The sequence below is a fragment of the Chinchilla lanigera genome, unplaced genomic scaffold (genome assembly GCF_000276665.1).
Source record: "Chinchilla lanigera isolate Chin_1 unplaced genomic scaffold, ChiLan1.0 scaffold00083, whole genome shotgun sequence".
NCBI classification, from domain to species: Eukaryota; Metazoa; Chordata; class Mammalia; order Rodentia; family Chinchillidae; genus Chinchilla; species Chinchilla lanigera.
Window position 1 is genome coordinate 2,848,155 of NW_004955484.1, and position 14,097 is coordinate 2,862,251.

The following is a 14,097-nucleotide window of genomic DNA, read 5'->3' on the forward strand; positions in this document are numbered from 1 at the left end:
GACCTCAATGCCAGTGTGAACTGCATAGCGAGACCCTGTCTCAAAAAGACAAAAAAAAAGTCTGCAATGTGGCTCAGTGGTATAGCACTCCTACGTAAATTCAGTCCCCAATAAAGAAAAAAGGAAAGAAAAGAAAAAGACGAATATTATCTGTCAAAGTGGAGGGATGAGACATAGCTCAGTGGTAGAGTGCTTACCTAGCATTCATGAGGCCCTGGGTTCAACCCCCAGTACCAATAAATGAAGTAAGTAAGAAATTTTTGCTTGGTGTGGTGCTCACCTGTGGTAGCAATGCTCGGGAACCTGAGGCAGGAGGATCACCGCAAGTTAATGCCAACCTGGGCTACACAGTGAGACCCTGGTCTCAAAACAAACAAACAAAAATCTGTCGTCCTTAAAACCTTTTATAAGTCTTTTCTACCTGTCCTTCTTTCTTCATCCCCAGGCAACCCTTGACCTACCTTTTGTCACTAAAGATTAGGTTGCGTTTTCTAGAATTTTATATAAATGGAACCATATAGCATATATTCTTTTTTGTCATCCATAGTTTTTCTTTTTTGAGACAGGATTTTTTACCTTGCAGCCCAGGCTGGTGTGCAAATCACAGAGATCCTCCTGCCTAAGCCTCTGAAGTTCTGGGGCAACAGGCATGCACCACCATGCTCTGCTTGTTTTTCTTTTTGTCTTTCTTTTTGAGACAGGGTCTCACTATGCGGTTCAGGCTAGCTCTGAGCTCACTTTGTAGCCCAGGGTGGTCTCGAACTTGCAATGATCCTCCTGCCTCAGCTTCCCAAGTGCTGGGATTACAGGCATGCGCCACCACATCCAGCTTGTCATCCATAGTTTTCTGTAGATAAGTAGTTCATCCTTATTTATTGCCAGGTAATATTCCATTGAATGTATAGACAGTAGATTTGTTTATTCATTCATTTCTTGAAAACATTCAGGATGGACTGTACTTTTTTAAAGTAAATTGCTGCATAGGAGGTGAGTTTTTATTGATTTTCCTTGTTGAGCAGCTATTTTTCAGAAACTTAAATGCCAAGAAAAATGAACAAAGGAGCAAAACCATTTGCTTTTGGATTGATCTGTTTCCCACTGAGGCGTTCTGTGCACTCCTGTCTGGCAGGCTTTGGCGTGAAGATGCTGAGCACCGCCAACATGAAAAGCAGTCAGTATATCCCAATGCACAGCAAGCAGATCCGCGGGCTGGCTTTCAGCACTCAGTCCAAAAGCCTGCTGCTCTCCGCTTCCCTGGACAACACTATTAAGCTGACCAGGTGAGCCAGCACCGGGGCCACTTCGCACTGGACAGTGCCAGGCTAGTGCTGGGGTTACGATGCCGTGCCCCGCTCTCTTTCCTTGGTCTGAGGCACTGTCTTCTCAGATCTACATGACATGTATTCCTGCTAGGTGTGGTCATGTAATCCCTGGACAGTTTCTTCTCAGGAGGCTGAGAGAACAATCACAAATTCAAGCCTGGGTAATTTAGTAAGACCCCGTCTCAAAAGTTTAAAAAGCACTGAGATAGCTAGGCACAGTGCTGCCAGCTATAATCCTATCACTTGGTAGGCTGAGGCAGGAGGGTATGAGTTCAAATCCTGTTGAGGAAACTTAGTATAACCCTGTCTCTGAAACATTTTTAAATGGCTAGAGGTATAGCTCAGTGGTAGAGCAACCTGGACTCCATCCTTAATACACTAACACTTGTCCAGGACGTTGTAGTTTGAGATGTAGCTGTAGCTCCGTGGTAGAGTGCCTCAAATACACAAGGTCCTGGGGTTTACTCTTCAGCACATAGATACTATATCTATTCCTTATACAAGTGGAGGTTCCTAAACTGTACTGAGTAGGTATACATGTTACAAAATATACTTTAAACCATCTGGATGCAAGTAATGCCGTAGGAGTGGTGAGGTGATAGTATGTAGGGTCCTTGGTACCCGTACAAGAGAGTTTCCGTACCAACCTCATCCTGTCACCTGGACAATTCTGCCGTAAGAGGATGCTCACCAGGCATTCGCTGTCTTTGCTGCCATGGTGTTTTTTTTTCTTTCAAGTCCTTGGTTATGGCATTTTGCCTATCACATGATCTGTGGGTACCTGAAGCAGATCTGAGTGGGCTGCCTGCTTTTGTTGTGGAGAAAATGGTTGTGGTCTTTTTAAAATTTTTTTTAGAGGTAGGGTTTCACTATTTTGAACTCACTATGTACCCCAGGCTGGCCTCACTCACAGTGTTCCTCCTGCCTCAGCCTCCAGAGTGCTGGGATTATAGGTGCATGCCACGACACCTAGCAGTCCTTTTGAGGTTTGTTTTGTTTTGTTCTTTTGAGACAAGGTCTCAGTATGTATTTCAGGCTGCCCTCAAACTCTCAGTGGTCCTCCTGCCTCAGTCTTCTGAGTGCCAGGATCACATGGCTCCTTTTGACGTTGTGGGAGTGTTTCATGGCTGAGGTTATAACTCAGTGGGAGAACACTTGCATGTATTCTGCTCCCCACCCCGCTTTTTTCTTTTTTGGTCTTCTTTGAGACAGGGTCTCACTATGCAATTCAGGCTGGCTTTGAGCTCACTTTGTAGCCCAGGCTGGTCTCGAACTCGCAACAATCCTCCTGCCTCAGCCTCCTGAGTGCTGGGATTTCAAGCCTGTGCCACCACCCCCGGCGGCTCCCTGCCTTGTTTTTTTGAGACAGTGTCACTATGTAACTCAGGCTGGCCTGGAAGTCACTTGATAGCCCAGACTGACCTGGAACTTAAGTGATCTTCCTGCCTCACCTTGCTGAGTGCTGTGATCAGAGGCGTGCCCTACCACACCTGGCCTTACACGTATTTTCTAACTTTCCTACATTGCTTACTGGTTAGTTGTATACTAGGTAACTGTGGAGAGATAATAAGAGAAGAGTGGGCAGTGTACTATTTATGTGTTCCTTTTTTTTTTTTTTTTGGCTTTTTGAGACAGGGTCTTTCTATGTAGTTCATGCTGGTCTTGAGCTCACTTTTTAACCCAGGCTGGTGTCGAACTTGCAACGATCCTCCTACCTCAGCCTCCTGAGACCTGGGATTACAGCCGTGCACCACCACACCCGGTCTCTCTACATTCTTTTAGCTTGGTCTTTAGCTGCTGCACAGCTCAGGAGGAAAGCCTGTGGTCCCAACTCAGAAGTTCTGGAATTTAACGGGGTTACCTGGAATTGGTAATCCACTGGTTTGGGTTTGTGGATGTGTTCTCAGTAAGCATTATTCTATTTAAATGATAATCCTTGGGGGCTGGGGATTTAGCTCCGCGGCAAAAGGGCCCGCCTGGCATGCGCAAGGTTGTGAGTTCGGTTCCCGGTACCGGAGAAAAACCGAAAAAAAAAAAATGATAATCCTTGCCTCTTTGTCATTTGTTTGATTCTGTTAATTTGTAACCCTGCAGCCTGGAAACAAATACTGTGGTCCAGACTTACAACACTGGACGACCTGTGTGGAGCTGTTGCTGGTGTCTCGATGAAAACAGCTATGTCTATGCTGGACTGGCCAACGGGTCGATTCTGGTGTATGACCTGCGAAACACGAGCTGTCACGTGCAGGAACTCGCCCCTCAGAAGGCCAGGTAGGGAGCTACTCACCTCTCTCCTGGCAGTAGCAGCTTTCTCTCAAATTGTTATTGTCGTGACCCTGTCAGGATTGTTCCCAGTTGGCCAGCAGTCCCCACAGAGGGCAGTTCCCCAAGGTCAGCAGGATCAGGAAGACCTTCAAGGACTGTATTCGTGGTATTTCATGTGATAAAAGTTCTGGTACCAGGAATACCCATGTTGTCAAGTGCAGTGGCACACAGCAGTAATCCCAGTGCTCAGGAGGCTGAGGCAGGAGGATCACAGCGAGTTCGAGACCAGTCTGTGCCACATAGTGAGTTCATGGCCACCCTGAAGTACATAGGAAGACCCTGTCTCAAAAAAACCTATTAGAGGGGTTAAGAGTTTTATTAGAGGGGCTGGGGATTTAGCTCAGCGGCACAGCGCCTGCCTGGCAAGTGCAGGGTCGTGAGTCTGTTTCCTGGTACCGGAAAAACAAACAAACAAAAAAATTTATTAGAGGTGGGGGATACCAACCCCAGATGCATAACCTCTCCTGTAGAAGTAAGAATGTGGACTCCGGGCAGAAGAGTCAGGCGCAGTCCAAGTGTTGGGTTGGGAATGTGAATGGGGCTTTCCTTCTCTCCTCAGATGCCCCCTGGTGTCCCTGTCATACATCCCCAGAGCCGCCTCGGCTGCGTTTCCGTATGGCGGGGTGCTGGCTGGCACCCTGGAGCACGCTTCCTTCTGGGAGCTGAAAATGGGCTTTTCACACTGGCCTCATGTGCTGCCCTTGGAGCCTGGGGGCTACGTGGACTTCCAGACCGAGAACAGCACCCGACACTGTCTGGTAACCTACAGGCCTGGTGAGTGTGGGCGCCCTCGGGGCCTGCAGGGGTGTTGGGGAGCAGATTGGTGCAGAGCAGGGGAGAGCTTGGCCCTCCCCTTGGGTGGCAGCTCCTGCCGTCCAGGGAGGATGGGGCTGCTGGCTCCTTCCTTTGTGAGGACTGGTGCTGCTCCTCCCACTTGCTCCATCTGCAGCGGTGCGGTGGGGAGGCCGGGTCTGAGGCCGGGGAGCCACCTTCAGATCAGTTTCATTCTTCCGCCTGCTGCACACCTCATGCAAGGGAGAGGCCCAGGTGTGCCCCGGCTGGCTCTTCTTAAACTCACAGGTGCTTTCTAGCCTAAATTCCCGATGAACCATACTGATGTGAGCGTTGTGGATTTCCTTCCTTCCTCCCTTTGGTCTTGAGGTCTCAGGAGAGTGGCTATAACCTGCAGTCCTGCCTTGCTGGGGCTGGGAGTCGTTACTCTCGGTTGGTTACCTGTGGCTTTCCTAGGGGCCTGCTTTGTCCTGGAAGACAGCTTTAATGCTGAGGGTCCGCCCTGTGACCAGGCGTCCCTCTCACAGGAAGCCCAAGGGGCTCAGAGACGTCGTTCTCTGAAGGCCCTCCCCAGCTTGCAGACAGGGCCCAGAAACATTCTGCTTTGCTCTTAGCTTTTGTTTGCTTCCCAGCAGAATTTCAGATACGATCCTCTTCAGGAATAGCAGGCTTGTACTTGCTAGGTGTACACTCCTGGGGTCCTCCCTGGAGGAAGGGAAAAAGCCTAGAACTCTGGAGAGGAAATTCCCCGGGAGAGGTCTGGCAGGATGCAGTGAGTTTGCTGTCGAGTGGTGATGCTCAGAATTGTTTCTTTCCTAGGCAGAAGCCTATTGTGGGTAACTGGCTTCATCCTGGCGGGGGTTTCCAAATTTCACTTGTGCCGTTACTGTTCACTCCGTTAATGCACTCACACTTCCCTGCCCAACTGCGCTGCGGTGTCTGGGGCTCGGGTACTGGCTGCCTGTCTTGCTGCCAGTCCCATGGGCCAGCGCCGGCTTCTCTGTCCCACAGATAAGAACCACAGCACCATGCGGAGCGTGCTGATGGAGCTGTCCCACAAGCGGGACGAGGCTGGGGAGCTGGTCTGCTCCTGCCAGCCTGTGCAGACGTTCCTCGGGGGGCCCACCTGCAAACTGCTGACCAAAAGTGCCATTTTCCAAAGCCCGGAGAATGATGGCAGCGTCCTGGTCTGCACTGGCGATGAAGCGTCAAATTCTGCCCTGGTAAGTTCATCTTGTTTTGGGGGTTTTTTGGTGTTATTTATTTTGTTTTTTGAGACAGGGGCTGAGCTATGTAGTTCACACTGGCCTTAAGCTCGCTATGGAGTTCAGACTGGCCTTGAACACGCAGTGATCCTCCTGAGTGCTGGGATTACACGCATGGGACACCTCACCTGATTCAAATGTCTTTTTTTTTTTTAAGAGTAGTAAAATTTGGGGGCTGGGGATTTAGCTCAGCGGCAAAAGTGCCTGCCTGGCAAGCGCAAGGTCGTGAGTTCGGTTCCCGGTACCGGAGAAAAAAACAAAACAAAAAAAAAAGAGTAGTAAAATTTATTGGGGAATAGGAATAGCTCATAAACGACAGGAAGAGTCTGGAATGCTTGCCTCAAGTGTCTGTCTTTTTTTTTTTTTTTCTTTTGTGTTTTTGGGACAGGCTCTCACTATACAATTCGGGCTGGCCTTGAGCTCACTGTGTACCCCAGGCTGGCCTCAACTCATGGCAGTCCTCTTGCTCAGCCTCCCGAGTGCTGGGATTACAGGCATGCGCCACCACACCCGGCTACACATGTCTTTTTTTAGAAAGATGTGTACTTAAGTATATATGAGGGTAAAGCAACATAAAGTCAGCAAAGGGAAAAAGAGGTTGCATAAGCCAGATGTTGATAAAGGTTTAATAATTTTGAATTGTTAGGCAGTCATTGTACTGTTTTCTCTACTTTTTACTTTAGTTTTGGGTTTTTGTTTGTGTTTACTTTTTAGGTTTTTTTGAGACAGTGTCTTACTATATAATCCAGGCTGACCTCAAATTTACTCTGTATGCCAGGCTGGCCTCTAAGTTGGATCTTCCTGCCTCAGCCTCCTGGGTGCTAGGATTACAGGCATGTGTTCTCATAAAATATTTTTTATAGTGAGGTTTTGTTTGTTTTTTAGATTTTTAGAAAGGAAAAGAAAGCACCATTTAGAATGTGGTTAGGGTTAGGGTTAGGGTTAGGGTATGCCTGGCGTGGTGGCACATGCTTGTAATCCCAGCGCTCGGGAGGCTGAGGAGGAAGCTTGTTGCGAATTAGAAGCCAGCCTGGGCTATAAAGTGAGCTCAAGGCCAGCCTGAACTACATAACAAGACCCTGTCTCAAAAAGACAAAAAAAAAAAATGGAATGTAGGTTCCATGAGGACTGGGACAATAATGTTTTTTTCTTTTGGAGTCGAACACTTGCTTTCTGTTCCCTGATGAGGGCACCATTCCTGGAGGTACTAGCCTTAAATTTAAGGTGATTCTCCTGCCTCAGTTTCTTGCAATACCACGTGGGTGTGTGGGGTGGATGGAGCAAGCTCCTATTCCAGGTCCCAGCTTCAAAGTCCATTGAACTAACACTCAGGAGGCTGAGGCAGGAGGGTCATCATGAGTTTGAGGCCAGCCTGAACTATATAACAAGACCCTATCTAACAAGACCCTATATAACAAGACCCTTGGATAGAGGACCTAACAGATAAGGAAAAATACTGTCTTAGGCAAAGGCTAAGAAACGATTGGGACAGGAACTTTGTCTTATTGACCCTCTGTCCCTAAAAGGGCCAGTGCCTAGAAGATTGCGTGGCTCGTAGATGGAAGGAATGAGTCTGCACAGGCAGGCTAATTGCTGGTGGCGGTGGAAGGCCCTACCAGTGTGTGTTAGGTGCGGGTGGCCTTGCGCAGCCTCACGAAGATGGTCAGTCTTTTTCCTGGACAGTTCTTTTTCTTTCTCAGTTGTGTGATGACAAAGCAAGCGCGTCCCCCAGTGGGGCTGTCTGCTGAGCCTGCTTTTCTCCCCGCTTTTTTTCTTTAGCTGTGGGACGCCAGCAGTGGCTCGCTGCTACAGGACCTGCAGAACGATCACCCTGTCTTGGACATCTGCCCATTCGATGTGAACCATAACAGCTACCTGGCCACCTTAACAGAGAAGATTGTCCACATCTATAAGTGGGAGTGACTTTTCCGGCGTGCGCTGGCTGACCTTAAGTGTTGTTTGCTAGCACCAAGCAGCCCCGAGCAAGATCCCTGCTTGGTGCCTGCAGAGAAGGCCTTCTGTTCCCTTTGGATCAGGTGGTCATGAGAGGTGAATCTGCTGTGTCTGTGAGGACGGTGACTGCTGCTGTTGCATCTGTGTGGCTGCTTTCTCCGGTTACAAGCCTTTGTGACCCTTTGCTGGAGATCCTTTTTCTGTTTGTATTTTGCTGGACCCAAGGGAGTCCTCTCTGCAGTCACTTAGGATCTGAGAGAGCGCCGAGGGTTTTCTGGGTGATCTGACACCTGAGCGCCTTATTGGGGTAATTGCTGCATTCTGAAGTGGCCAACCTTCCTGGCATGATGCGGCGCTGACACAGAAGAGCCTGTCTTCCACCGAACACAAGAGGGCGCTGGAGAACCTTGTGGAGGGTGCGATCTGTCTGAGTTTGGGGGCTGACAACCTAGAAGCGGCCTCACGCGCACAGAAGCAAGCATGCCTTAGTGTGCCGCTTGCATTTCAGGGCAGCTGTAGTCGTGTTCCGGGCACACAGTGCTACGGTGTTGGCCAGTGACGGCTGGTGAACTAGAACCTTACCTAGTGCTATACGCTCTACCATTCATCGCATTGTGGGGGCTAAGGAAAGGGACCAGTTGTTTAAACGATGGGGAGAGCTCACTTCTAGCTTGCCCAGGGTCTCAGGATTGGCTTTATCTAAGCTAGTACTTTAAAGATGACTCTTTTCCCCCACTGCTAGGAAAAGATAAGTAATATGTCAAAGCTACTTACATCTGCCCTAATAGAGATCAGGAGCAGGGGAATAAATAAGAAAGCTAGAAAAAAAAAAAAAGCTGCGTGGGGTGTGGGCAGCCTGAACTATAGTGAGATGCTGTCTTAGAAAAAGAGAAAGTGTAAAGGACAGGGCTGCTGTGGAGATGGGAACAGGCTTTGTCACTCCCATTTTGGAAAGGCCCGTAACTAGAAGGAACCACCCATCTCTGAGGAGCTGTTACTGAGCGTGTTTATAGTTCTCAGGTAAAGGTTTCCCCTTCTGAAACTGGTGTGTGTTTCCAGTTTCCACTGGTTCGCCTCTCTGTCACGTCTTCCGAGTGTGACTGGTAACGCGGCTGTTCTCAGGGAGATTCCAGTGGTTGCAGACTGGTGTGGGCGACAGGGAGGCACCACCGAGCTCTTGTTCTGGTCTTTGACTGTCCACCGTGGGGCGCTGTGCTTCTCTCCAGCAGAGGGCGCACACAGGCTGTTTGTTTTGCCTTTGCCTACTGTGCTGAGCTGCGGTGTGCAGCCTGAGACACCCCTGGTGCGGGCAGGCCAGTGTTCTTGGAAGTGTAGTGGCCAACAGTGTGGTTCTTACATAATTGTTAGTGAGGTGTGAGCCTTCTATGAAACAGTTCTGACTTGTTAGCTCCTCAGCTGTTTCCAAAATCATTCTTACCAGCAAGGGATTAAGGTAGATTTCCCCATAGCTCCAAGTTCAAGTTCTTTCCCTTTTTTTTTTTTTTTTTTTGAGACAAGGTATGTATTTCACTATGTAGTTCAGGTTGGTCTTGAACTCACTATGCAGCCCAGCCTGTGCTTGAAGTCATGGTCATCCTCCTGCCTCAGCCTCCTGAGTGCTAGGATTATGTAATAGATGTGCACCACCACACTGGGCTCTCGTAGCTTCAGGTTCTGTCTGTGCCTTTCCTTTAATGGAATCTTCTGTATGAGGATAATTTTTTTAAAAAAACTTTTTGAAGATATCTCTAAAAGCTACACCTGGGAAGAGCCTCCTTTGTCAGGAGGTACTAGTGTCGGCATGTCATGTCAAGGCGTGGCTGCCCCGGCCTGGAGCTTCAGCAACACAATGGGATTTGGATAAAGAGGCAGAGCTCATGTGGTTTCTGCAGATGGGCGCAGAGGGCTCGGGTGTCAGCCTAGCCGCCTCTCCCTTTGGGCTGAGTCGGTGTCGGGATCTGACTGCCCTGAGAATAGCCCGGGGACTCCCTCCCAAGGACATTGGTGAATGTCAGTCTTGTCAGGCGATACATTTGTCTGGGGTGAGGGCTGCCGGGGACCCAGGGCCTCAAGCGTGCTGTGCATGCGCTGTACCGTTGAGCTACATCCTGCACTCAGACTTGCACATTTGGAGGCAGATTCAGCTGACTGATCATTTTCCCTGAGAAAACCTCACCCTGGCCTCTGTCCCACACTTGCCGGAGGCGACATCCAGACCTGGGCTCTGGTCTCCTGACCATCGCAGGGCTCCCCACATGGCCCCTCCTTGCTGCCCCCGGCATCGTTTTCCAGGTGAGGGTCTGCAGCTGGGTAAATTCATCGTATGCGTTCCTGCGCCTGCTTTGAAAACAGGTCAGTAGGATTTCCATTTCTGTTCTGTTTGTCTTTTAATGTTAATATGAAAATAAAGAATGCCATGTTTAACAACAGCGCCTGGTGCCTTTTGTCTCCTCTCCTAGAGCTGGTAGCGGTTGTGTCCTGCTGTTTCACCCAGAACTGGGCCTGAGTTTGACATGATGGTCCCTGCAACTGAAATGTTTTGTTTAAACCGATGAAGTGTGGGCTGGGGATGTAGCTCAGCAGCACAGTGCCTGTCCAGCAGGCACAAGGTCCCAAGTTGAATTCCTAGTACCAAAAAAAATTTTTTGAAATAGCTGATGAGGTAGTTGAGGTATTGGCTGGCTGGCAGGTCTACCTGTTGCTGAGGGGAAGCTGTCCATCTGCCTCTTACGAACTGTCCTAGGGGCTGGGGATTTAGCTTAGTGGCAAAAGCGCCTGCCTGGCAAGCACAAGGTCATGAGTTCGATTCCTGGTACCAGAAGAAAAACAAACAAATAAACAAAAAAAGAACTATCCTAGCCGGGGTTGTAGCTCAGTGGCACGGCACCTACCTGGCAAGTGCAAGGTCCCAGGTTCAATTCCTGGTATAAAAAAAAAGCTCATCCTAGTCCTGTGACCATTTACTCAGATCCTGAGGTCTTCATTTCCTGGACTCCCTGCCGGCTGCTTAGTGTGTCTTTGAGACCTGCAGACAAATCTGGGAAGAAGAGAGGAGGACTTTCCCTTGCATTTCCAGCCACTTGCCTCTGTCTCTATTCACTTTGAGTTCAGAAATCTCTTACTATAAATCACGATGTTCTGGGGTTAGGCTGGAAAGGCCGAAAATGTCTTCCAGGTAAACAGCGCACGGAGCGTACTAGATTCTCAGGGTTTATAGGTAAAGCTTACTGTTACGGAGCCTTGTGCTCCACGGGAAAGGAAGGTGGAAGGGCGGCAGGCATTGAAATCACCCCTATTGCTGAGAAACCCAACATCCTTGTTTTGCACAGTGCTCTTCTTATTGTCCGTGCCAGTGAACAGCTAGAAGTGAAGTTCTTTTTCTGGGGGAGGCAGTACAGGGAATCAAACTCGGGACCTCATGCTTGCCAGGTAGGTGCTGTGCTGCTGAGCTAAACCCCAGCCCTGTAAGTGAAATTCTGAAAACAAAAGTAACTTCTCTATCGGTAGCAATCTGTACTATTTTGCCTACTATGGTTTATATAGCTCTTCCATAATGAATAGTTCATGAGAAGAAACAGGTTCAGCCTGAGTATTTTGGCACATACTGGAATCATAGCACTCAGGGAGGCTGAGGCAGGAAGCTAAGTTCGAGCTCAGCCTGGGCCATGTAGTGAGACCCTGACTCCCTAATTTAAAAAGAGCTGGGTATGTAGCTCAATGTGAAGGCTCCTTTCACTCCCCAGTGCCACCAAAAGAAAAAATAGCCAGGTTTGGTGGCACACGCTTGTAATCCCAGCACTTGGGAGGCTGAGGCAGGAGGATTGTCATGAGCTTGAGACCAGCCTGGGCTACAAAATGAGCTCAAGGCCAGCCTGAACTGCATAGCAAGACTCTGCCTCAAAAAGACAAAAAAGAAAAAAAAAGATGTCCCAGCACCCAGGAACAGAAGGGAGGGAATGAGGGCTTCACACAAAAAAGGGTGAAAGGATAAAAGAGCTGTGGAATCTAAACCAGTGTGATCTGATGCCCAGCGTACACTGGTGGAAGTCTGTGCTTCATCTTGTGAAGATGGATCCTGCCAGGCATGGTGGCGCACGCCTGTAAACCCAGCACTTCGGAGGCTGAGGCAGAAGGATCATTGCAAGTTCAAGACCAGCCTGGGCGATTGAGCTCAAAGCTAGCCTGAACTGCATAGCGAGACCCTGTCTCAAAGAGACCAAAAAAAAAGATGAATGGATCCTGACTGTTGAGTCAGCGACAGCCACATCATTAGTGAGCACAGGCTCCCTCACTGCTGGATCATTGTTAGGTGATGACATTTGTGTCCCTGGTTAGGCCCCTGCCCCCACCCCAAAAGAAATGGACCGACTACAACTTGGCAGCTGCCAGAGGGAGGAGGACCTCTAGACTCCAGTTTTCATGCTGCTGCTTGCGGATGAGGACACTGGGTGAGGTGTTCTCTCTGGATCTTGTATTAGTGCAGAGTCTAGGCCCTCAATAGTCACTAAGATGTCTATGACATTTCAGGTGCCTCATCTGGATAATTTGAAGTCTATGAGGATGTTTCATGTTTTCACCTTTAAGTCTTTTTTCCCTCCCACTCCTGGTCCTGGAAATTGCACCCAGGGCCTTCTCACTGAGCTACATCCTGAGCCTTTTTTTAATTTTTTTTTTTTTTTTTTTTGTCTTTTTTTGAGACAGGGTCTCACTGCGCAGTTCAGGCTGGCCTTGAGCTCCCTTTGTAGCCCAGATGGGTCTCAAACTCACAACAATCTTGCTGCTTCAGCCTCCAGAGTGCTTGGATTACAGGCATGCACCACCACACCTGGCTTCTTAGCCTTTTTTAAAATTTTGAGACAGGTTCTTTGTAGTTCAAGCTGGCTTTGAACTCACTGTACCCCAGGCTAGTCTCAAACTCGCAGTGATTCTCCTGCCTGAGTTTAGCAGTGCCTTGTCTGGTAATAGTGCAAAAGCCCTGAGTTCAACCCCTGATACTACAAAAAAAAAAAAAAAATTTCTTTTTTGGTCCTTTTGAGACAGCATCTTGCTATGCAATTCAGGCTGGCTTTTAGCTCACTTTGTAGCCTAGGCCAGTTTTGAACTCACAATGATCTTCCTGCCTCAGCCTCCTGAGTGCTGGGATTACAGGCATGCGCCACCACATCCAGCGTTCACTTGTACCTCTGAGTAAACACACACAACAATACCACAACACACTGAGAAGGCTATGATGAATTCAGACACCTTTGGGAGGTGCTGGTGCACTCCTGCAATCCCAGCACTCGGGAGGCTGAGGCAGGAGGATCACCATGAGTTCAAAGCCAGCTTGAACTACATAGCAAGACCCAGTTTCAAAAAACCTAAATTTTTTTAAAACCCTGCTGAATAAATGGATGAACATAAAAATGATCTGTTAACATGGAATTGATTTTCCCAGGGAAATTCAGAAATGTTGAACCTTATGGGAGAGTTGTGAAAGTAAGAAGAAGTACTTAAGGTAAAAGGGTTAGAATTGGACTTGGGGATTTAGCTCAGCGGCGCAGCACCTGCCTGGCAAGCGCAAGGTCGTGAGTTTGATTCCCGGTACTGGAAAAAAAACCAACAAAAAAAAAGAAAAGTGTTATAATTTCACTGGCCAAAGTACTCAACTTTCTTTGATCTTGAAGATTTGGACATGGCAGAAGTCAAAAGCTGCCTGAGGAAAGGTAGACCGCCAACATGATCATGCAGTAGAGCAAAAGTTGCCAATAAGACGACAGGAATCCTGGATATTGTAATCAGAATTACTTTTTTTTGTAGCATTAGGGAATTAACCCAGGGCCTTGTACATGTTAGAGAAGCACTCCACCACTGAGCTACATCCCCAGCCCTGATCATACATTTTGTTTGTTTTTTTTGTTTGTTTTGAGACAGGGTCTTGCTGTGTAGTTCAGGCGGGTCCTGAACTCACTATTTAACCCAGCCTGGCCTTGAAGTTGCAGCAGTCCTGCCTCAGCTTCCTCAGTGCTGGAATTACAGGCATGCAGCACAATACCAGGCCCTGATCAGACATTCTTAAAAACTTTCAGATGATTCAACTGAGCAGTCAAGTTTGGGAAAACTAGTAGGGCATAGAAGTATATGACTAATCCAAGGACTCTGGGAGGCAGGAGGGTTGCAAATTCAGTCTCAGCCTGGGTAATTTAGCACTGTATAGAGAGACTCTATCTCAAAATTTATTATTTATTTGTTTGTTTTTTGTTTTTTTGAGGCAGGTTTTCACAATACATAGTTCAGGTCCTGAATTCACTATGACTTCACTGAGTTCACTGGTGCTAAACTCACTGTATAGCCCAGGCTGGGCTTGAATTTGCAGCAATCCTCCTGCCTCAGCCTCCCAAGTGCTGAGATTACAGGTGTGTGCCATCAGGCCTGGCTTTCAAAATTTTTTTTTTTTTTTT

The 14,097-nt window shown here is 48.3% G+C and overlaps 1 protein-coding gene across 6 annotated transcripts in view; it reads left to right on the plus strand.

Annotated features, from left to right (window-relative positions):
- Positions 1 to 9,167, plus strand: part of Rfwd3 (ring finger and WD repeat domain 3) — a 33,265-nt gene extending 24,098 nt beyond the window's left edge. For all 6 annotated transcript variants that reach the window (XM_005403458.2, XM_005403457.2, XM_013503864.1 and 3 more), the window contains 5 exons: positions 1,130 to 1,280; positions 3,417 to 3,593; positions 4,207 to 4,421; positions 5,451 to 5,662; positions 7,484 to 9,167. In XM_005403458.2, coding sequence (XP_005403515.1) covers positions 1,130 to 1,280; positions 3,417 to 3,593; positions 4,207 to 4,421; positions 5,451 to 5,662; positions 7,484 to 7,627 — 899 coding nt within the window. In that variant the 3' untranslated portion in view covers positions 7,628 to 9,167. The remainder of the gene's footprint in view (positions 1 to 1,129; positions 1,281 to 3,416; positions 3,594 to 4,206; positions 4,422 to 5,450; positions 5,663 to 7,483) is intronic.
- Positions 9,168 to 14,097: the final 4,930 nt, after the last annotated feature.